This window comes from Uloborus diversus, chromosome 4 (assembly GCF_026930045.1).
Source record: "Uloborus diversus isolate 005 chromosome 4, Udiv.v.3.1, whole genome shotgun sequence".
In the NCBI taxonomy this organism is placed as follows: Eukaryota; Metazoa; Arthropoda; class Arachnida; order Araneae; family Uloboridae; genus Uloborus; species Uloborus diversus.
The window spans coordinates 23,447,013-23,471,233 of NC_072734.1; the positions used below are offsets into that span (position 1 = coordinate 23,447,013).

The 24,221-nt window shown below is 32.7% G+C and overlaps 1 protein-coding gene across 1 annotated transcript in view; it reads right to left on the bottom strand.

The window, feature by feature from the left end:
- Positions 1-4,465, bottom strand: part of LOC129221257 (serine/threonine-protein phosphatase 2A 56 kDa regulatory subunit epsilon isoform-like) — a 182,255-nt gene extending 177,790 nt beyond the window's left edge. Inside the window, exon 1 of the mRNA XM_054855713.1 lies at positions 3,681-4,465. Coding sequence (XP_054711688.1) covers positions 3,681-3,858 — 178 coding nt within the window. The 5' untranslated portion in view covers positions 3,859-4,465. The remainder of the gene's footprint in view (positions 1-3,680) is intronic.
- Positions 4,466-24,221: the final 19,756 nt, after the last annotated feature.

The window sequence follows — 24,221 nt, forward strand, 5'->3', positions numbered from 1 at the left end:
AAATTTAAGTCACAAATTGCACTTTGAAATATGTAATCAATAATGAAATACAGTACTATTTCCTCTTAAGAAAAGTCTCAAACTTCATTTTGAGACTTTTGTCAAGATGTTACGGGACTGAAGTTTAGCACTGAAAACAGGACAAGGGGTCATTGTTTTAAGCTATTTAAATCTCAGGATAACATGGATACTAGGAATAAGTATTATTATAGCAGGGTAGTGGAACCTTGGAACAGCTTACTGGAAGAGGTGGTAAGCAGCAAGGGAGTAGTAGATAGTTTTAAGAGGGCCATTGATCTTCACTGGGGATTGTAAATTGACTAGGACCAGTATAGCTGGGCCCAGAGCTTGTTGCTGGTCGTCACTTTTGTATTTGTATTTGTAATTGTATTTTATCTGTTAGGCTTGCCTTTATAATGTATTATAGAAAATGTATATTGCCACTGTAACTAGAGACGTCCACCAAGTACTCGGTAACTGCCAGTTAGCCAAGTATGTGGTACTCGTCCAAATTTTGATCAAATACTTGGCCAATACCGAGTAGTTGTAAAAAATTTAATATTGTTCACGACAGATCTTACAAGTAATGAAAAAGTGCAAGCATATAATATATATTCCAACCATTTACAATTCAAATTTACAAGTCAAGTTTAAATTTTGAAGATGATGAAGTTTGTTACGCTTCAATTTAGTAAATCTTTATTTTTATGTCCAAAAGTTAATAAAACTTATTACTAAAAATGGGACAAAAACTGTAAGTAGGGGAAAATATTAAATTTTTATTTTATTAAATGGAATTTTGCTACAAACAAAAATTATTTATAAGAAATATAAAACTACCTTTGTTTAAAAAATAAAAGCAAATAAAACAACGTTAAAAGCACAAATGTGCAGGAACACTGCAGATATGTATTTTGGAGTTACAGGAAATGCCTTTTTCAATGCACAAAATTTGAGCTTATGGATTTAAAGACATCCGACAGAAGTCCGATTTTCCCCCGGATGTTTTTACATTTATTAGCTCACATTTTATGCACTGAAAAAAAAAAACATTCCTGCACATTTGTGCTTTTAACTTTGTTGTTGTTCTTTTTCCTTTTTTTTTTTCTTTAGTTTTTTTTTTTTTTTTTTTATGTTTGGAAGACTAGAACTGTAATAGATTAATAGAGTGTTTCAATTCTAACTTGATTAATCAAACCTTTTATTTATTTATTTATTCTTAGTTTTGAAAATAACTTTTTCGTAAAATTTTTGACACAAACAAAATCTTTTAAATAATACCTAATTAAATGTTATCTAGAATTTTGTTTTAAAAACTATTATATGGTATTATGAGGTCTATACTACTATTTCAATGAGTTCAAAATTCATTGTGTGTGTCGGTGGGTCTTTTTAAAACATAATTGGTACTCGGCCAAAGTGCTACCTGGTATGTCTCTATCAAACTGTAACAAAAACCCATTAAGGGGGGGGGGGGGGTTGGCCGCTCAGAGAGGTTTCACTGTAGTGGGAGGAGAGGACACATTGGTCTGCTTTTTTACTTTGGCAATGTTTTTAATCTATTTATTTGCACATTCTTGCTCTTAAAAAGACTCTCAAAACAAAGTACTGTAAAAAAGCAACTAAAACCATCCTTAATTTATATGTACCGTAAACATAGTTAAAGAATGGAAAATTTGAAAAGCGAAGTGCATGGGAACAAAGTTGTCTCACAGGTGGATTTCTTAAATTTTACGTATTCAGGGTTCCCACTCTCCCAGCAGATCAAAAAAACAGGGCCTTTATACGGCCTTTTTCAGGCTCATTTCTAACTATGTAGTGCCATTTCATGCCAGTGGTGTAGCTCATTTGTTAGCACTTTGATTTGATCGGCAACTTGAATAATTTTTGGGGGGGGAAAAAGTTTTCACTAAATTTAAAAATTCAAAGCTTTTTGAGATTTTGTCCTTCTAATTTTTTGAAAAACCTGCATGGTATTTGATGAATTTTAATCAATACATGCAAAATATTTCAGAATGGGACATTAAGGGATCATCAGTTACAACAAATAATATAATGAAACTTAAAACTAGATTGCTATATTTGCTAAAAACGTTTAATAACTGCTGAACCCTTCATGGTCCCACTGCAAAAAATTTCGGATGTAGGTATTGATTAAAATACATTAAATACAAATAGGTTTTTCAAAAATTTTGAAAGACATAATCTCAAAAATCTTTGAATTTTTAAATTTCGTGAAAAAGGTTTTCTCACGTGCAATCAAAAGTAAGAAATTATATGAAGGTAGGAGACTTTTGTGTAAGACAATAATTAGAAGCCACAAAAATGCATCCTAATTACTGAGTAACAAGCTTTTCTGCACATTATCTAAAGATAACATTTTTTTTTACAATTATATACAAATAATTACAAAATTAACCTGAAAATTAAATGTTGGTTAAAAAGGTCTATAACACTGATGTTCAACATTAGATATACATGTATGTAAATAAGAGAACTTTATGGGCATGACACAATAAGTAGAAGCAGTGGCATAGCCAGTACAAAATTTCGGAAAAGAGGATATGGTTAATTAATTTCTCTGGTCGAAAAAGGTCAATTTCTGAGTTTTGCAAATTAACCTTTTTTTATTTACACAACTGATTAGAAGCCGCAAAAATTCATTAAAATTATAGTAGCAATCTTTTTATCAATTTGTTCATTAAGAATAACTTAAACCTGTTACAGAAAAACTTTTATTTAGCGATACCCAATTAAATGATTTTCGCAATATAATGATAGATTTCATTGGTCCAGATTCGACTGCATTAAATGTTTATGCTTCTTGGTAAATGATATCTTTAATTTAAAAATAAACTTTTTCTTAGTCCCTTGACAAAAGTTAAATCAAGGTTGTACTGTATTTTGAATTTTTGTCTGAGCGGGGGGGATGGGGACTTAGAGTGTATATAGTGAACTCAATGTAAATTTTATCGACAACAAAACCTACCCTCACTTATTAGTAAAAACATATTTAATTTTCAAAGCCAAAAGGAACGATTGATCCCAATAAATAACGGGCCAAGAATTACAAACAACAAATTTCTTGGAATTTTAATCAAAATCAAATGTTAATTAGATTAAATCCAAATGGTTGATTAAAAATAATCTTTTAACATACCTGCAGTGAAATTTCCGAAATATATGAAGATTAAGAGAAATTAATTGCGATAGGTGACAGACCTGTCATCTGGGTGGTCAGGGGGGGGGGGAGGGTCAAAGGCTCACCCACCCCAGAAAAAATGCTTTTACATAGTGGGGCATGGCTTTAGTTGTTTTCTGACAAAATTTGGATTGAGCATACAACCTTTGCCCCACTCCGACTCCCACCCGGAAAAATTTCAAATGATGGGCAGCCTGTGGTAAGACACAATTAGAAGTCACAAAAACCTATTCCACTAACAGTAGCAAGCTCTTTGCCACATTAATATTTAAGAGCAATAAATTTCTTATAACAGACAAAAGGAAAGTAAATAAAAGTTTCCAAATGCTGAGTTTCAGTCTAGATGCAATTTAAAATTTACTTAATTTCTTCATTTATTGATCCCTCAAATTTTTATACAAAAGGCAATACATAAAGCCCTAACTACAAACGTAGAACTTGAGACAGAAGTGAATAAATACTGCAAAAAATCATTTACCTTTGAGCAGGGGCAGTGCTTGCAGCTCAACATCATTAGTTGACCTATACCTAGATGATCCTTGTGACTTTTTCGGCTTCCTTTTTAAAGATCCTTTCTTGAAAGGATCGATTTTATCCACGAAAGGAGTAGCACTCAATGTACCAGTCAAACTTGCTCCAGGATGGGCAGAAGTCATGGCTTTCTGAATTTAAATGATCCAATGAGATTAGAAAAGTGTTAGATTTATTTTCTTATTTTAGGCAGTAGAAGATTAAGTTCTCTACACATCACAACGCTAAGATTAATTCCAGACTGGAAGACATATTTCAGACTAAATTTTCAGAATAATAAACTGGTACAGCCAAAAAGATATAAATACGGAAACATTATGCAGTTTTCAAGCATCTTGAACGACGATATCGATTATAATTGAGTTTTAGTAATTTCGTAACAGGCGAGGGGCACAAAAAATAAACAGATCGCTGCATTTACGATTTAGCTGTTGCAAAATGTTTTCAACAATACGGCAGTGCAGTCGGAGATGTACAAATAGCAAACAATATTTTCATAACATTTAATTGGATCTGATTTCTACGCTAAGCCTAATTTATTGACATCAAGCGGTATCCATTATATACAGAAATTCACGCACCGCATTATGATTCATCAGCAATTCTTGTGGCAAACTAAGCAATATATGAACTAATTAATTTAATACAATAAAAACTTCAATATCTCACAGAAACTTCCTTGCGATTATCGGCACACCAGATACAGTGAAACCGTCATCCCTCTATTGCTATACGGATTTTTGAACCAATCCCAACTGAGATGACATGACTTCCAAATGCACCAATAGAAATATATCATTGGCAGAGAAAATAATAATAATAAAATACAAAGTGTTTCTATTTAAATTACAAAAATGTTGCACAATCAATCAATGGCCAGAGTTTTCTCAAATGCATCAAAGTTTTTCGAAAGAGTTTTGTTTTGAAAATAAATAAATATTCAAACTCAAATTGAATCTGTTTTTGGCCGATTAAAAATTTCAAATCATGAATTGTAAGTCAATAAAGTGATAAACAAGTGTATAAAACATTGCATTGTTGTAAAATTTATACATAAAAACATTATCTAATTCTTCATCAACAGGGCATTTAAAGCGCTACTCCTCTGTATGGAGGCATGTGGTTAGAGTTTCCTTCACTTCAGAAGGATATAATATTCTTTAAATAGCGTTTGAAATCGTCGGAAAATGATCTTAAAAAATTTTTTAAAAAGGACCTTGAAGCATGCTGAAAATAGAAAATGATATATTTATGTCACCGCATGATATAAAATTTTAAAAATGGGGAGGGGCAGGCTGGACAGGGGTAAATTGCTGCCTGCCTAGAATTTAGAGACAATATGAATTTTCTCTTATGAAAGCATTTTGTATTTTTTTCCGATAAAGTGTGCAATCTTAATACACACAAAGGATTCTGAGGTTTTGCTTGTTTTTTTATTTTATTTTTTTTTTTTACTTTAATTACATACAAGTTACATAATTGATTAGAAACATCGCATAAAATTCACCTTACGTTAAAATATATGCTTGACTGGCATAATGAAGTTGCACTTTAAGGACTTTATACTTAAATAGAAAATTTATTGAGAATTTGGAATTTAAAAAAAAATGAATGAAATCTAATGCTGGTTGTTAAAAATATGAATGAGAGAAAAATTGACTAAAATTTTTATTCGTTCCTCAAATATTGATTCAGAGGTTGATGGACTGAAACCAAATACATTTATTTTTTCTCCCCCGGAAAATAAAGAAATTTGTGTTCGAAACTTTAGTGCATGTATTAACTACTTGTACAGCTTGTCACTAGATGGCAGCACAAATTACGAATTTTGGAGCTTAATTTTCGGCGCCCAGCTGCGCACCTGACCTGAATTTAACCACTCGAGTTGGCAACTCGGCGTATCAAAATATTAAAACTTGTTTATTTGTACATTGACGGACCAAGTTTTGACGAATTAATGTTGTTGGAAGAATCCTTATTTCAATTGCTTTTTTAACATTAATTCATATGATGGATCTTATCGGCAGTAAAACTGCTGCTTCTTGTCCAGATTCTTCAGATAAAATTTCAAATAAATATGCTGTGAAACTACTGGGATTGGATGTTTCTGAGATTTCGGAGAGTGATCTTCTTAACGATCTCTTAAATTACGTTTTACCAAGCTCAATCAATGCTTTAATGGCAGATAATTTCAACAATTTTTTCATTCTTTTTTTGACAGATGTAGATTCAGTTTGTAAATTAGTTCAAACTAAAGTGAACCTATTAGGTGCTCAAATTAGAGTACTTCCGCTGGTGGAAACATTTGTAATCCATTGTGTTTATCCTTTTATTTCTAACGATCAGCTAAAAGATATCTTCCGATCCTTTGGAACTGTGCTTGAAATACACAAATTAAGTGTTGCCCCAAACTCTAGTGTGTTTTCTCATGTTATTAGTAGCAAATGTGAAATAAGTTTTTTGTTACCTGGTACAGAGACTGACTTATATGTTTCAGAATTTGTAAATCATCCACCTTTTAAATTTACAGTGAGAAAACTTTGTTGTGCTTGTTCGACGGAAAGGACATTCATTACTATATTGTCCTGATATAGACTATGACTCCGATGTACAACTTACAGAATGTAAATCTGAAGAAGAATCAGAAATCGACGATTCTAAACCAGCAGATTCTCCACTGATATCTACTTTAGAACGAAAAAGAAGTGGTCTTGATTCTTCTCAGCAGATTCCTCTTTCCTTTGTGAAAGATGAACTAGTTAAGATGGGTTAGTTTCTCATTCAAGTTGTATGTGTTATTAGGAGCTGTGTATGAATGATGTCACACGTTTTTTTCGCCATTTTTAACCCCTCCCTTCCTCTTGTTAATGTCATTCTGTTTTCAATAAGTTTCCTCAGGGATGCACTTGCTCAGATTTATCTCAGCTATTAAAAATGATAAACCAAGCAATTTGTAGGTGTGGGGATCTCTGAGCTTAAAACTCATACCCCATACAACTTTAAAGTTTCATTTAACTTTAATGAAACTTTAAAGTTGTTGGTTACTTAACAGATTATTTATAATCAGCCAGTTTTTGCCTGTTAGTTTATTAGTAGAAAATTTATTTTTCAATTAAAATTACTCTGTAAGATCGTTAACTACATGCTTGCGCTTGCTTGCCCCCCCCCCCCCCCCCCCCGAACGGATCCAGAAATTTTCCAAGGGGGTGGGCGATTGATTTTTTTACTAACTTCTTACTATGTATCTAATTTCACATACGTATGGGGTTGCAACATCATTTTTATAAATCAACTAAAGATTAGAGATTGAGCCTAAAAGGGTCCCAGATCTATTCCTTTCCTTTTCCTTTCCCAAAAGTTTTCCAAAATTGCCGTTTTAATAACTTCAATATCGTAATAATTCCAGGAGAATATTTTGTAACCCCCTTTCCTTAACATCCTGAAAGTCATAAAATACACCGCCAGCTCAGTCAATTCCAGCCAAGGACTGCAGTTTCGTGCTTATTAGCGCTCATCAGCCCCGGCATAGGAAGTGACTGAGCTGGAGGTGGAAAACCTCTTAAGGAAGCCAAGAATGCCAAACAAAATGGTAGCTAACATAGAATTAGCACTGACCAGACGAGTGACCGAAGCAATGGTTCGGTTCAACTCGAAGATTGAAGGCAAGACATGATATATTCATTAAATTACTGCCCTATAGCCAGGGCTAAGGCAGAAATACATGAAACACACCACCAGCTCAGTGAATTTCAGTCGAGGGCTGCAGTTTCATGCTTATTAGCACTCATCAGCCTGGCATGAGCTGGCAGTGTATTTCATGTATTTCTGCCTTAGCCCTGGCTATAGGGCGGTAACTTACTGAATATACCATGCTTTGCCTTCATTCTTCGAGTTAAACCAAACCATTACTTTGGTCACTCATCTGGTCAGTGCTAATTCTGTGTTAGCTACCAGTTTTGTTTGGCAATCTTGGCTTCCTTAACAGGTTTCCCACCTCCAACTTAGTCACTTCCTATGCCCGGCTGATGAATGCTAATAAGCACGAAACTGCAGTCCTCGGCTGGAATTGACTGAGATGGCAGCATATTTCATGTATTTCTGTCTTAGTCCTGGCTATAGGGCGGTAACTTGCTGAATATACCATGCCTTGCCTTCAATCTTTGAGTTGAACCGAATCACTGCTTTGGTCACTCGTCTGGTCAGTGCTAATTCTATGTTAGCTACCAGTTTGTTTGGCACTCTTGGCTCCTTAAGAAATTTTCCACCTCCAGCACAGTCACCTCCTATGCCAGGCTGATCAGTGCTAATAAGCAAGAAAAACTGCAGTCCTCGGTTGGAATTGACTGAGCTGGTGATGTATTTCATGTATTTCTGCCTTAGCCCAGGCTATAGGGCAGTAACTTACTGAATATCCTGAAAGTCGTTTAAAATTGCATTTAGCATTTCAATTCCGAGACGTTGCCGGTGCTGAGTCCCTCAAATGAGGAGCGATTGAGCTCATCGCCCCTCCCTTGTATCCGTCCTTACTCTCCCCCCCCCCCCCCGAACCAAATGTGTAAATAATACAATTAAATGGATAAAAATTTCAATTGTACAGATGATGATAATGGAAGTGTGTTATTAAAAATTATTATGGTTAATTAACGAATCATCTTCACGAATTTAGCAGCATACAGATCATTTGCCTTGGGTGCTTCCTCGGGTTTTAACTATGACTGGTCCCTCCAAGATCCTCTTTTTAATCCTAACTGGTCCACTTTAGGCCCCCTTTTTGATTGAATGTGTCTTTGACTCTTTTCTGTGTCTAAAATGTGTTGGGAGCCCTGTTAAAACTAAATGGGTTATTAGGAACTGTCCATAAATTTAGCAGAGAATGTTGAAAGTTTTTCATGTTCTCATAAACAAAATGCATTATGCCACATTTCTTGTTATTCCCCCCCTCAAGTGTAACATCATTTGTAGCTCCTCATCAAGGTTGCTAATGGGATTTTTTGCAAAACCCAAAATGGGGCTCAAAAAAATCTCATGATGTTGGCAAAAAATCCATCCTAAGATCAATAATTCTTAAAATTAATTAACTTTTTTGTTATTTTGTCTATTTCAGCTGCTCTGTTACACTAGCCTTTGATGAAAATGCTGCCTCCTAAGTTTGAATGTTTTTGGTATATTTTTTGCATGCTGAAATCAAATTGAAAGCCAGTCTTATCATTATTTTTGTAGGAGGAGTTTGATGCAAAAAAAAAAAAAAGATGGATTTATTATATTTTTTATTGCTATAATACTACAGGGCTTGAAATTAACTGGGCAACTTGTCCCATAGCACAAAAACATCCATGAAACCAGCAGATATAAGTTTTAGTAATCCATGGGACCAGTGAAGTTTCATTCCTTTTTTCTTTTCAAAACTTTAAAACATCATAATTTTTTTAATATGTTGAAAGTTTGTGCCTTTATTTGCAATATTTATGAAGAAAAGATTAATTATTTTTTGCAGTCTAGTCTAATGATTGACTGCTAATTGACTCAATTTGTCATATTACTGTATTTTGTAATCCTATTTTTGCCTATTTTCTTTATTTTTGAAATGCAACGGAGCATCTTTTGTTTGGAAAAAATATATATATACCTGAAATATTTTTTTTTTCCCCAAACAAACTAAAATTAGCCCACAAGTTTGTGTATACATGGGTAATAAATATTCTTTGGATTTGGGCTTTTTACTTGAAATACAGGCTTTATTTTTTTACTTTTCTATATCAGGCATTGTGTTAGTACAGTAGAACCTCGTTTTACGCGGGGGTTACGTTCCACAGAGGTGCTGTGTAAATTGAAACCTAGTAAATTGATACTTAATACTAGTGTTAAAATAGGAATTTGGTTCCGTAGATAGCAAAATATTTCATTCTAATGATGACTAATTGTATAATAAGTTTAATGTGTACTTATATCGACTTTTATGCACAACATGCATAAAGAAAATATGATTTAATTTTGTGTTCTGTTTATAAAGAGGATGTCTCAAAATTTTCTATGTGAACCTTTTTGGTTGTATGTCACCAATGTCGGTATCCTTGTTGGTTTTTTGCCTTCTTTGTCACTCCTAAAAGCTCTTCTTCTAGTGAGTTCTGAACTGTGTGAGTTTAATAACTTTACTTCTAGAAAGAGCTCTGGAACCAATCACATAAAATGTCTCCAGTGGCACAAGCTTGATAATTAGCACGCCAAAATGCTGTTGATTTGCAATCTTTAGGAGTTTGGATTTTGAAAGAGGGGAAATTTTTATTTGTTTGCATTGCTGCATCCGTGTAAAATAAAATAAAGGTGTCAAAATCGTAAAACCGCGTAAAACAAGGGGTCTACTGTATTAGGTGTTTGTACTTGCCTTTGTTTACAACTATCTGCATGTAATTAACATTTTTCAATTTGTAGGTGTTGAATCATCTTCTGTGTCATCTGATGCATCTTTTACTTCACATCCTTCACCATGCATACAAGGTTATCTCTCTATTTATTATTTTTATGCCCTTAATACTAATCTTTTATTTAATAATGATTAGTAATGCACCAAATACTATATTTTACCGAATATTTGGTTAAAATTAGAACTGAATGTTTGACTGAATACTGAATGTCTGGTTTTCAATTTTTAATGTCATTTTCATTCAATGAAAAATTTAAAATAGCTGTAAAATATGCATTTCCATATGAAATCCTAAATTAATTACATTAGAGGTATAATTGTCAATTTAAAAAGAAAATAAATCATTCTAAAAGCAAATTAATATTGTAAATGACGAATTTTGTTTATGTTGATTTTAAATTCTGCATAAATTGATTTAGTTTCTTTCATCATTTATGATTGTTATAACTCATATACATGGTAAAGAATCATGTCAAAACCCTAATGTTCCAACATTTTAATCTTTACCCTTATTAAGCTACAATTACAATGAAACTAGTCAACACCAAATATGCATCCGGCTCAAAAATAGCTATTTCCAAAGTATGTTGCTTCGCTAAACACGAAAATTGCCATAAAAAGTTGAGATTAGCTCTAGTTTTTTCCAACTAGGCTAGTGAGTTCTCAGTAATGCTCTTTTTTCCTAGCAGAAAGAAACACCCCCATGGACTGACTGTCTTCTAAACTTTTACCGCAGGTTGGGATAGAAAATCTCACTACATGAAAACCGAAATGGACTTCAAGAAATTTAAATTCTGGGAAGAGAAATGCTAAAAATCAGCCTCTTGTAGCCCATTTCTGCTTCCACCCATGCTCATTTTGCTGGGAACAATGAAGAACTTCGTAAAAGCTGTGAACAAAGACAATTTTCCAATACCTTAGAGGGAAATTTCCAAGATATTGTATTGAAGCTAATGTTAAAGAGAGAATTTTCAACGACCCTTCAAATAAAAATCTGTTTCAAAAGAAATTACGAGAGGAGAAAAAAAAAACACCCAAGAAGCCTTTAAGTGTAATTGCAAGTTCTAAGAGGCAGAGAAGACGAGAACTAAAAAAAGTTGGTCAAACAAGACCTTCGGAAGTTTGTGACCATTGATGAATGATGTGTCTCTGAAACTCGATTTTGTTCACTTCTTCCATGGTATTCAGATTAAATACTCAAGCTTGAGCATGAAGAAAGGTTTCCCCAAAATATATTTAACAATGGAATGCAGATATCAGGGTCATTGTGCTGAGTTAAGGCTCACCAAATGCTACTGAACTGTTACAAGAGATGATCCTTCTTTGTCGTACAAAAAGCATTCGAAAATGAAGCGTTTATAGCAATTAGCCAAAAGCAACCACTACTTTCCAAAAAATAAGCATTGTTTATTAAAACAGGACCTATTTAATAATATTTATTGCACATGATTTTTTTTTTCCTTTTTAACAAAACCTTTAAATTGATGTGTGGTTGCTGTGCATCTTTTTCCAGGAAGCTTTTATGTATCTTGAAAACAAGAGCTAATAAAAAAAAATCCATTACCATATTTGTTTTTCTCAACCCAAAATTAGTAGGAATTGACTATTTAAAACCAGGATGCAGCCAAAAGTTCTTTTTTGTTGACTAGTCTAATTAGTTCAATTTAAAATGTTTCTAAACAGTATTTAATATTTCATATGGTAAAAGACTTCAAAATCTAAAATGCTGCAAAGTTTAGTATCCAAGTATTTCCTTTATATATTAATGCTAATAATCTTTTAAAGATATTGTAAATTCTGTATTCTTTTACAGATATTGTAAATGCATTAGCTCGCATTGTTTTAGATTTTGCGTTATTTAAGTAGAACATTAAATGGTGTTTATGAAATTATCTAATTAGTTTACGTTGATTTTCAATGTTTTTTATATTAAAAACAGGGTTGTTTATTTTAAACCACGTTGGTTTAAACCAAATGGTTTTTTTTTTTAAATCTTTATCGTTTTCCCCCAAATGTTTTCATAAATTTTACATATTAGTGCACATAGTAAAATCTAATTGATGCTAAGTAACTAGAAAAGCTTTATAGATAAATTACAGATTTAATAAATTTAGAAACTTATATATTTTTTAAGGTAATGCAAGTTTGCTAAATAGTTTCTTTTCTTTTTTTTTTTTTTAAATCAATGCAGCTTTACTATTAGGTAAGTCTTTATACAAGGCAGACCAACTAAGTTTTTCTAAAAATCCAAGTATCTCTTTTTTTATTTATTCAAGTATCATTATTTTTCCGTCTTTTGTGTTTCAAAATGGTCCAAAAAGCATATGTATTTCAACTAAAATTTTATTTCCTACCTAATTTGCTTGATTACTTAAGATTTATTGAGATAGATTGTGTATCATTGAAACAATGCTTAATGTATAACTTTAATGCTAGAATATTTAAATAACAAGAGAAAAAAAAATAACTAAAATCCAATAACACATAGAGTAGGCATAAAATTGCCTTATGCCTGCAAACTTTTTGCATCTCCGATAGAAAATGGAGTCAGAGCAAGAAAAGAAAATACATAAAAATATGAAAATTGGTGCATGAGTTACTCACTTTTCATTACTTGATTGAAAATTAAGTATTTTTTTGAATTTTTTAACCGTTATTGTTATTATTATTGATTTTGCTTCAACAGTTCCAAAGTATTAAGTACTAGCTATGTATTCACTTTTCCCAAAAATCATTTCTTTCAGTTCACAAGACTTGAAATGCGCATAAAAAGTTTGATGTTGTTTTTGGTATTGAATATCAATACCATTGATGTTTTTCGTAGGTGTCACTAGTATTGTCACATTTGTACGCCTAATAAAAATAGACATTTAGGAATTTAAAATTGCAATCATGTCACCAAATTCTCTGCAGTCAGACAAAATTTGCTGAATAAAGAGTTTTTGGGAAATCACAGTGACCTCCCATTGGAGCAGGGACGTAACTAGAGGGGGGCAGACGGGACTCGTGCCCCGGGCGCCAGATTTTAGGGGCGCTAAACTGACTAAATAAATGCTTAAATTTAATTTTTGAAAAAAGGACAAGTAATCAGAAGCCACTCCCCCCCCCCCCCCCCCAAAAAAAAAAAAAAAAAAAACTCTGTGCAGGCGCTGGCAGAAAGTTTGCATGGTTTAATGTGGATAAAGAAAAGGGAAGGATAGACAGAGAGAGAAAGAGTAAGAGGGCGCAGTAAATAGCATTAATGTGTTTTCTCAGAGTGACCAATACTTGTTATATCTTATCTAAGAATTTTCCTCTGGGAGGTGGAATATGGGAGCTAAGCTGAGGGAAGTACACACCAATACTCAGCAGGGGAAATGCTCAAATGTCCTTTTTCTACAATTAAACGTCATAAAGCTGTCAACATGATGTCTTTCTCTCAGCTTTTACAATGACGAGAATTTGTCTACCTCACCCCAAGGGCCTGAGGGAAAATAGTTACACTGTTCCCTTGGCTGTAGCCCATGGCTTAGGAATTGGAGCCAATATCTTTGTCCACTAGAACCATTCTCTAAAGAGTATCTTCTCTAGCTCGTACCACGAACTTTTTTTCTGCTTTTTACTCCGTTCTCAGGATATTTTTTACTCATCTTGTATAGTTTTAAATCAATTTTAAGATATGTCGAAAAAAACTATTTGAAGCTGAATTCAGAAAGAGCGAAAGACCACGAAAAAGCGAAAGACCACGAAAAAGAGGCCCCTAACAATCATCATCTTATTTATCATCGTGGTTAACTGCTAAAGACGTTAGGAGAGTAGGTAAGGCATTGTTTATATAATTTGAATGCTGTAATACAAATTTGTTGAATTTTATAATTTTTCTCATTCTTGGAAAAAAATTTCGCACTATGATAATTGAGATTCAATTTAAAGTTCGGGAGGCTGCCAATTTTCCTCTAGAAAATACTAGGGTTATTTTGAACTAAAACGATAAATTTTCGACTTATTTTCAATACATTTTTTCTACCCACGCAATGTTTTAAACAATGCTTAAATCATCAACGTCAATCAATGTGTCAGAAATCAGCTATTTTTTACGACTCTAAACTTATTGAACTTTGATGCATAGTTATAATTATAGTAGAACCTCGTTTATCTTGCTCCCGTTTATCCAGATTTCCGGCTTATCCAGATCGAATTTTTAAAGTTAAAAAATATATTCACTGAAATGATATAATTCTAAATTATGATAGCCGGAACGAAACTGTCAATGTACCAAATATTTGCTCTTTATTTTGATTAAATACACAACTCCTGCATAGGACGTGCAATAAATTATAGTCATCTTATAAACAACATGGCATATTTGGAGTGTCATTCCTACACCATCACAACCCACAGCAGCTGAACTATAAATGATTAAGTGTTTGCGAGTAACAATCCTATGTAATTTTAGTTCCCGTAATTTTGCTACAGCGTTTTTTGCAGTTATAAAAGATAAGTCTGCTTATTTACGAATTTGTTTTACAAATTACCCGGATTTTCGTTATCCGAATTGCCTTTGTCCGCGCTAGTTCGGAAAAATGAAGTTGCACTGTAAATGAAAATAACTTGAACGGAAGCGCACTGAAAACATATAAGAGTTTTGATCTGAAGCACATTAGGTTTCTGTTTCTCTATTAACTGTTTCTCAGATGTCGCATTTATAAGGCTCATATCATTACTGGCAGTGGACTCCTTTATCACTGCCTAATTCAAATAAGGCATCTAGTGGTGAAACGGTTCAAAAATGATACCAAATGGAATGTTATTTATCTATTTGTTCTACTGGTTAAAGAATACTCCATCACGGTGTAACGAAAAGTTACATTACAAGACATGTATAAATTGCAAATGCATTTTGTGTGAAATTCGTCCTTGGCTCATATGACTCAGTGAGAAGCAAAGGGATGCAAGTGGACATTTTCAAGTTTTGAGTAAAACGCGTATAGCCTAGGTAGGCTTTCATTGATTTTTTTTCTAAATCATGCTATACAGCAGCACCAACCAGGGCTACTAGTACTATCTCTTGCCCCAAGACAGAAGAGGGGGTTCCCCTATCATTTGCACTAGTTATCTCCAAATTTTATTTTTCATTTTTAATTTTCACTCAAAACATTTTCAAGTTTAGAGTAAAACGCGTATAGCCTACGTAGGCTTTCATTGATTTTTTTTCTGAATCATGCTGTACAGCAGCACCAACCAGGGCTACTAGTACTATCTCTTGCCCCAAGACAGAAGAGGGGGTTCCCCTACCATTTGCACTGCTTATCTCCAAATTTTTAATTTTGCGCTAGTGTTGACATTATGAAGTCTCTTGGGGATTTTTTTTTTTTTTTTTTGCTTTGTTTGTTTTGTATGGGGGAGGGGGCGCCGAAACGAGGTCTTGCCCCTGTTCGAAAATGACCTAGTTACGTCCCTGCATTGGAGCGCCTCTGAAGGGCACATCAAGAGATACCAAAAAGAGGGCATCAAAGATTGCCTTAAAAGGGGCAGGGTGAAGCACCCTCCTAGAAGTGGCTGGGAGAATCACTGAACTTAACCTTACTAAAAACAACTTATTAAATGCATTAAATTGCCAACCCATGTTTTGTGACTTCAACCCATGTTTTGTGACTTTTTCAATGCAGAAAAGTTAAGGATGTAAAGTCCTTTGGCAAAAGAAAAGATGTGAAACAATAGAGGATTTAAGTAGTAAAAAGAGTGATTAATAAAGCAACTGTGACCGAAAGAAACCTTGAGCTAAAATATATTATAGAATTCCTGTCAAGAAAAAACTGAATAATTTAAGAGAACATTTTTAGTTCTTTTTAGATGCTTCTGTTCAAGGGCGTATTTGAGGCGGGTGCCAAAGGGACTCTGTCCCCTCTTAAAATAAATTTAAAACCACCAACTACGGATACAGATTTTAATATTGTCAAACTCAAAATTGAGAAATTCTCATAATATCAGGCTTGGCCCCTCCCAAATGTCCTTTTTACACTCCTGCTTCTGTTATTGCAGTATTTTACTAAGGAAAAACTGTTAAGTAGTAAATTACTTGAGAATCTAATGAGCATTAAATTTTGCCTGTTGTAAATGAAACTACTAATTAATGAATTAGCAGAAAAATTCATGTTGGAAAAAAGGGTTCCTTAAAATTCCAAAACATTTCTGTACTTTTGTGCATTTAGTGTAATGTGTTTGCCCATGTTACATTGTTCCCCAAAGATGTTTCTTCGTTTCAAATATGCGACTATTGAAGGGGGGGAGTGTTTAAAATCTGTACTGCATCTTTTTTATTTATATAATTGAATTTTATAGATTGCTGCAAAAGAAGATTGAAAAAATTAAAATTTAATTTACAAAAACGCTCAAATGGAAGAATTAAGAAGACTGAACTGAAGAGGCGCAAAGCAAATTCCTATTCCTCTTCTCCAAAGAAAGGTTTATATTATTCTAAATATTAACTTTATAGTTTTTTATAGTGCATAAACTAAAAATCTTTGAAAAATTTTGAATAAATTATTTTGAACCCATTAATGTTCCTTCAAAAATCAGTAAGTAGTGGAATCTTAGCTGGTTAAAAATTGACGTGTTTGTTAGGATAAAACTCACTTATTGCTTTTATCAAATGTGCATCAAGTACTAATTTTATTGTTATGTAGCTCCTAGTAATTTAAAGTGACAGGCAATTGAAAATGCAAGTTTCTCTGATACCACATTTGATAATCAAATCAATGTTACTAAATCAGGGTTATTGTTTTTACAGGAATATGTGGGCAATTTATTTTATTTATTTTTTTTTCCAATATAATATTCATTGAATATATACCGTTTGCCTCCTGAAAAAATTAGAAATGACAGGCTTGAACAAAATTGCAAAAATATTGCATATAAGTTAGGTTCGGGTATTAAGGCTTGTCAGCTAATAAGGGCTATACTACAAAAATACATTTAAAAATATTTGTAGTCACTCAAAGATGCACTCGTAGATAGCTACCACTCATAGATGGTACTTCATGTTATTCGCTCCACATTGCTCGCTGGTTTCGACCAGTGTGCCGTGATTCGTTTGTAGGGAGCAGTTCTGCAACATGAATAATAAAAAATCGTCCAACTGAATCGTAAATATGTTTTGTAATATTACACTTTTATCTATGGTTTTGCACTGCAGTTTTCTGTTTTAAAGCTTATATCAATCTTTCATGTTGGAATAATATATATGAACCAGTTATTGTACTTTCACATGTTTCTTTATACAAGATGTCAGCGGCTAATAAGGCCTACTAAATTCGATTATAGACTGTATAATACTCCTTTGCTTTTGTAACAATGTTTGTCAGCTTTACATCTTATTTTGAATCTTTTTCAATATGTTATGGATGTTTATAAGTAATTACGACTGTTTACTAATTGGTTCAGTGTAGAGACGTACCGAGTAGCACTTTGGCCGAGTAGCCGAGTACCGAGTACTCGGCCTTTTACTACTCGGCCGAGTACCGAGTAACTCGGCCTTTCACTACTCGGCCGAGTTTCCCAGTACCAATTATGTTGAAAGAAGGACCACTGACACACACCGATGAATTTTGAACTTATTGCAATAGTAGTATAGACCTCCTTGTCCATATAATAGTTTTTAAACTAAATTCCTGCTGAAATTTAACTACAAAATTTTGCAAAAATAATATTTTTTAAATTAAAAATGAATAAATAAAAGGTATGACTTATCAAGTTGGAATTAAAACAAATTATACAAATTTATTCATTATAGGTCTAGTTCGCTAAACATAAATAATTTTTAAAAGCAAAAAAAACAAATGTGCAGGAACACTGCAGACACGTTTTTCTGTGTTACGACTGTTTACTAATTGGTTCAGTGTTATAGTAGACCCCAAGCAGAACTTCTTGAAGGTTTTCCTACATGATTAACGGTTCTTCTTCGGACGATGAAGAAGACAATGTGCCTCTTGCTCAACTAAAAAGTACAGCATTTCAGGAGCCTATGCCTTCACCAGAGTAAATTATGAAAAAAGCCATCAATTATCAGGGAACTCCAGTCACCAAAGACCTGTTTGACAAAAACAAGAAAGAGAAGAAAATGAAAAAGACGTAAATCCTCCAAGAAGGAAATCATAGAAAGCGATGCTAGTTGCTGCTGTCATACTTGTGAAGAAGATAAGATGAATGACATGGGACTGTGTCCAAAATGCGGCAAGTAGTGTAAGGAATGCATCAGTTTGGCAGTCTATGACAATTTGAGTTCCCTGAGGGCTGTTGAAAAAGATTTTTTGTTACTTTGAAGACTTTTAGCATGATTAATGCATATATATTATAATTATCTCAATTACCAATGTATGAAGCTTATTTTGGGTATTTATAATTGTTAAAATTCTTAGGCCTTATTACCCTACCATAGTATAAAAAGGCCTATTGACAACGTTTACAAAAAAAATTAAATTTTATGCTTGTTTCGGCAAAAGTAACAATTTTGTGTTAGTTTCTTTTAGTAATTTATCTGTATGTTTAAGTAATATTACAATTTGATGATTTGGGTGCATAGTTTTTATTTAATTTCAAAGGCCTTATTACCCGCACCTACCTTACATGCTTTATAATTACCCTCTTTTCAATGCAGACTATATTACATGCGGCAAGGCACATTTTGCAGAGGGTGAAAAAATATCAATTGAAAACAAAGCTCTGTGCATCAACATTTGCAAAACACAGAAGATTGCCTCTCAAATGCATAAAAAAGTATGCTGATTAATTTTTGTCATAGAAATTTCTCTAAAATTCTTTTAATTTTAATTCAAAGGTTAAAGGTGTGGTTTTTCCCCACTTTCCCCTGCATTATTTTAAAAATCAAAAGAAAAAAAACCAAAGGAAGAAAAATCTATGTTATTAAAGTACTAGAAAAAAGTCGTTAAGGTATAACTGGTGAAAATTACTTCTACTCTTCTACATTTGAATGAAGCCATTGCCTGTTTGATGATATTTTGATAGTTGAAATTGTAACCCTAACTCCAGTGGATTCACCCTAAACTCCAGTAGGTAGCGTTTATTGTTGACCGTTTTTTTGTTTCTTCATTCCTCTGAAATGACACTGCCTTACCTGTAAAACAGTTAAGTTACGGGATCCAATTCAGCCTTGTCACAATAATGCCTTTCCCTGCTTGTTAAACATTACCAAAACATATCAAATTATCATACCGTGGCGCGAGTTTCATTGTTATAACACTCAGGTTACTCATTTCACAGCTGTTATTTATATAATGTGCTCATCTGTCCTGTTTTTTTTTCCTGGCATTCACACAGCTGCTATCAGATTAGAATATTCTGAGGAGCCATTTCACGGTGTCTCATGGCTGAGGCTTAAAGTAACACATTTTTTAATTCAAATCTACACTTGCAAAATCTGTCATCCTAGATTTTATAATCTGGCATCTCAATTAGCGCCAAATTTGGCAAATTAAAGGTAAGTCTGACACCTAGAGCTAAAAAAACATTCATTTTTTCAATCTGTAAGTTTTTCAAGGGCCGGACGAAATCTGTTCCTGTGCTATAGGTTGAAGACACTTGCTATGAAATATTTTGATATTTATGTATTACCACAATCAAGCTAAGTTTGACGATGTTGTATATTATCAAAAATAAAACATAGGTACTATATTCATTGCAATAATATGAGAAGTGATATGTGTAATAAATAATTGAATATTCATCAAAATATTAGATGTTGTAAAAAATTTTCCTGGTTTCAGTAAGTAGTAAACATTAAAAGTAGCTTTTATATAAATTTTAAGTGTAACAATAGGATAAATATAGTGTTAAACTTGGAATCATTTTGAAATTTGCAAATAAAATTAAAGCTTTTCATATTTTTCCCCCCAGATTTAATTTTTATATTTTGCCATAGGGAGGTATGAATTTTTTCTAAACTTTAGTTACAGAGTGATGTAGTGGTTAATTGCTGGTCTCTGATGCCCAAAAGCGCAGGTTCAATCCTGGCTCCAGTCGGTGAATTTTTAAGATGTAGAAAATCGATAGCCTCCATGGCGTATGATTATGTAACATGTAAAAGATCCCTCGAATACTCATTTGGCATGGGGTATCTCTTGGCAAAATTAAAAATTTCTGGTGCTGTTTGCATCAAATAGAGCTCAGGTGCCTTCATCTAGTGGGGAAACTGGGGATCGAAATTCTCGTGGCACTGGCAATCCCACTGATAGTGGCCAGGTGAAAGAGTGGTTGCTATGCCGGGGATCACACTAGCTCCGTAAAAGGCAGGGCCTCCTCTGCAGCCCAATTAGAAAGAAAAAAGTTACAGATTTGGTGCCCCTATTCCCAGACTTTTGTGCCCTGGACCCGTGCACGATGTGCCCATGGCTTAATCTGGCCTTGCATGATGCCACGTGCTGTGGAAGACTAGTGCCTACAGTTGGTAGCAAGTTCATAAAAAATGCAAAGCAGCCAATGTGAACCTCTCTTTTTATTTGTATAACCCTTTCAGGGTCATGTCTGTAGATATTATATAAAAAATGTTTTGCAATATCTTTCAAGCATTTTATTATGTGGCTAAAATTAATTAGATGAATGAGTGTACTACTTACCATTTATTGATCAAATAGCCAAATATGCTGCTGTATGTCAAACATTTTTTCTTGGGTAAACTCATGTATTCACTGCATCAATATATTTATGTGAAATGCAGACTTAATTGCTATTGTCTTCTCTCTTTAAATTGATTTTTATGTGCTTAAGTAATCCTTTCTTTTTTCCTCTAACTTTCATTTACTTAGGAATTTATTTTAAATTTTAGGAGCAGTTACTGTCAAAACAGAAGATTAGAAGAATCTGAGAGAAAAAGTCCTATTTCAAAAATCCTTTGTTGCATTTCTTTTCTATAATGTTTTTAATATTTTTAATTGATCATGGATGTTTTAATATTTCATTTATTTTAAATGAAGAGAATAATTATAAAAATTACAGTTGGTTGTCTTACAGGGTTCACGGTATATATCCGATATTTGCAGTAGGCGCCGCCTAATATGATTACAGTTAATGTTATCATTCGCTTAATGTTATCAGAATCACGAAGTCTCGGAACACTTGTATGTTAACACACGTTTAAAAAGTCGGATATTGTAATCAGTGTCTTCGTTTATTGTTATCATTTTTTCATAAACTTTCAATTTTCCCCCCCGTTTTGTTCCTAGGCAAACCCTGATGAGACTAACTTTCTGTGTAGCATTTTGTGGTTTTCAAAAGCAGTTCAGAATTTTTCTAGGAATGAAGCTACAGAAAGTTCACCCCCAGTGATCATAGATTCCCCTCAAGAAAACTTTCTTTGCACCTAAAAAAATTCAGTCGCTGGCAATTGTATGTTGCAGGCATTGATGTTAACTATTAAAGAATTGAAAATAAAACCCCTACTGTTGTGTAAACTATTAAAGAATTGTGTCGAGATTAAAAACAAAGCGAAGTTAAGTTAAAATTTAAACAACAAGCAAAACTATGCTGAAAAGATAGGAAAGCTGAATGTGCTTTGAAACTGGTTTACAAATGTCAGGGATAACGGTCATATTTTACTTCAACTATTACTATGTGATTAAAAATTGCATAATTTAGCTTTGCCTTTTTATAATTCAGATATTTCCATTCTGTTAATTTAATAATTTATACTTTAAAACTGCGTTCATTTGAGTCGTTATGATTTTAATTTGAGGTTGCCAAAATAAATACACCTTAATTGGAAAGAAATCATTATTTTGTGTCTCCTGGATTCTTTTTGGTTATTGTTATCAAATTGTATCTGTCCCAAAGTAATCACATTAAGCGGCGCTTACTGTATTTTGAAAATGATATTTTCAATATTTATTTTTTGAACTATGATATTTGCAATATAAAATTATATGTGTTAATCATATTAGTGTTATTAATTTATTATTAAAGATAACCAAAAAGTAATATACTATATTTACATGAAATATCAATATATGAGGCAGAATGAAATTATATTTATAATAATGTTACAACGTTAATATATGGATTCAAAATGTCTAATACAAAATTCAAGTTGCTCAGAAAAAAGAAAAAAAGAAAATATCTTATGGCTGTATACGGCATGCAAATTTTTCATACCTGAACTATTTATTTTTAAAAAGTAGCTAACAAGAGAAAAATGAGTGAAGCAGCTTATGCCTAAATAACTCAATTAAAATTAAATATAATGCAAACATTAAAATTATAAAATTTTACCTAGGACATGTATATTATGGTCAATCCCTAATACATCAGCCAGCATCAGTATACTATATTTTATTTTTAAAACATTAAATTATCACATTTCCTAATTGATTGTAAATACAGTGAAGCACCGTTTATACGTTTTTGAAGAGACCGTATGAAAAAACGTATAATAGGTGTACGTTAATGTGTATTAGACTCTGCAGGGACCAATTTAAAAAACGTGCATTTGATGAAAACGTATAAAAGAGAAACGTATAAACGGTGCTTCACTGTATTATTATAAATACTATGTTAAGTGCATACATTATTACATAAAATGTACATTTATACGTAAATAGTGAAAGATACATTCATTTTAAGTCTTTAAATTATAATACAGTATAACTTCGATTTAACGATTTCTACAATTTGTTGATACATTTCACTGGTTCGGATTTGACTGCATTTGAATGTCGTGCTCCTCGATTTAATGGTTTCCTTTTTTAACAATATTTTTTTCCTGTTCCTTGACAATGGTTAAATCAAGGTTATACTGTAGTAGTATGAGAAAATAAACAACACTGATTAGAAGGTTCCAGTAACTATTTAAAGATTTAAATTTGCACTAATTCAAAATATCGGATATTTTCGGTTTTTTGGAAAATACCATTTGGGCAGTTCTCAAAAGGTGGGAGCAAACACAGAGCTCAACTTTGAAGCTTCAACACCAAATAAGTTTCATTTTAATTAACTCAAAAAAAATTGAGTTAAATTATAACACTGTATAGAGACAAGAATTGACATAAATTATGGAAAAAGTGCTCTTCAAATACCCTTAAAAAATATTTTCTTTGCTAAAAGGCACAATTTTTTTGGACATTCAAAACGTTAACTGAGCAAATGTACCATCAAAAAAAAAAAAAAATTTTTTAAATTGTGTCCATACGTTTCAAAAAAAAATTAAGGTTATGAATCTCAAACTGAATAATTTTTTGATGATATTTTCCAAATTACAAAAGTAAAGACATATTATTTATTTTGTAAACGATTTTAGAAAAAAAAGGAAGTTGGAAGTTTGATTTATGCCCAAAAGTTACGATCTGGACAATGCTATTTTTTGAGAACTAAATATATGATTTATGCACTTTATAGGTATTTTCGATCCTCAAAATCAATTTTTTATTATTTTTAAGTGTTTTCAGTTTTGCAGTATCTTTGAAGCAAAACTATTTTTCTTAAACATATATGTGAGATGTCCAAATTGTGTTACAATCTAGACGCTGATAATTCTGTCCATTTATTCATTATTGTAAATGATCTTCTGTCTTGTAACCTTAATAAAACAGAAATGTTAATTTCTTTAATCCATTGGTATTTAGCACATTTAATACGTTATGCATTGAACATTACATAAATAACAGTAGAAACACAAGTTTCGATTGTAACGAATGCGTTTAAGTAAATAAAACGGCGGCAGCTCATAACTTTGCAACATTTTGAACCTGATTGTCTGTTATTTTGCTGATATTTTGGATAAAATGTTTTCAAATTACAACAAGAGATCGATATCTAAATAGCAATTATTTAATAAATAATTCTTCAATATTCTAATATTTAGATATTTCTCTCTTTGCACAAAAATTGCCAAGCAAACCCCGATTGGTGACAACTCACAGCGTAAGATAAGCAAAGGATTACCAGCGGGGAATTCTGGTTTTCGCCAACAGCTTTAGTCTTGGCAACTTTATCACCTGCACTGGCAAAATAGATGGGGGTTTTTTTTTTTCGGATTCTACGAAACCACAACAAAATTATATTATAAAGTCATTTAAGTACTTC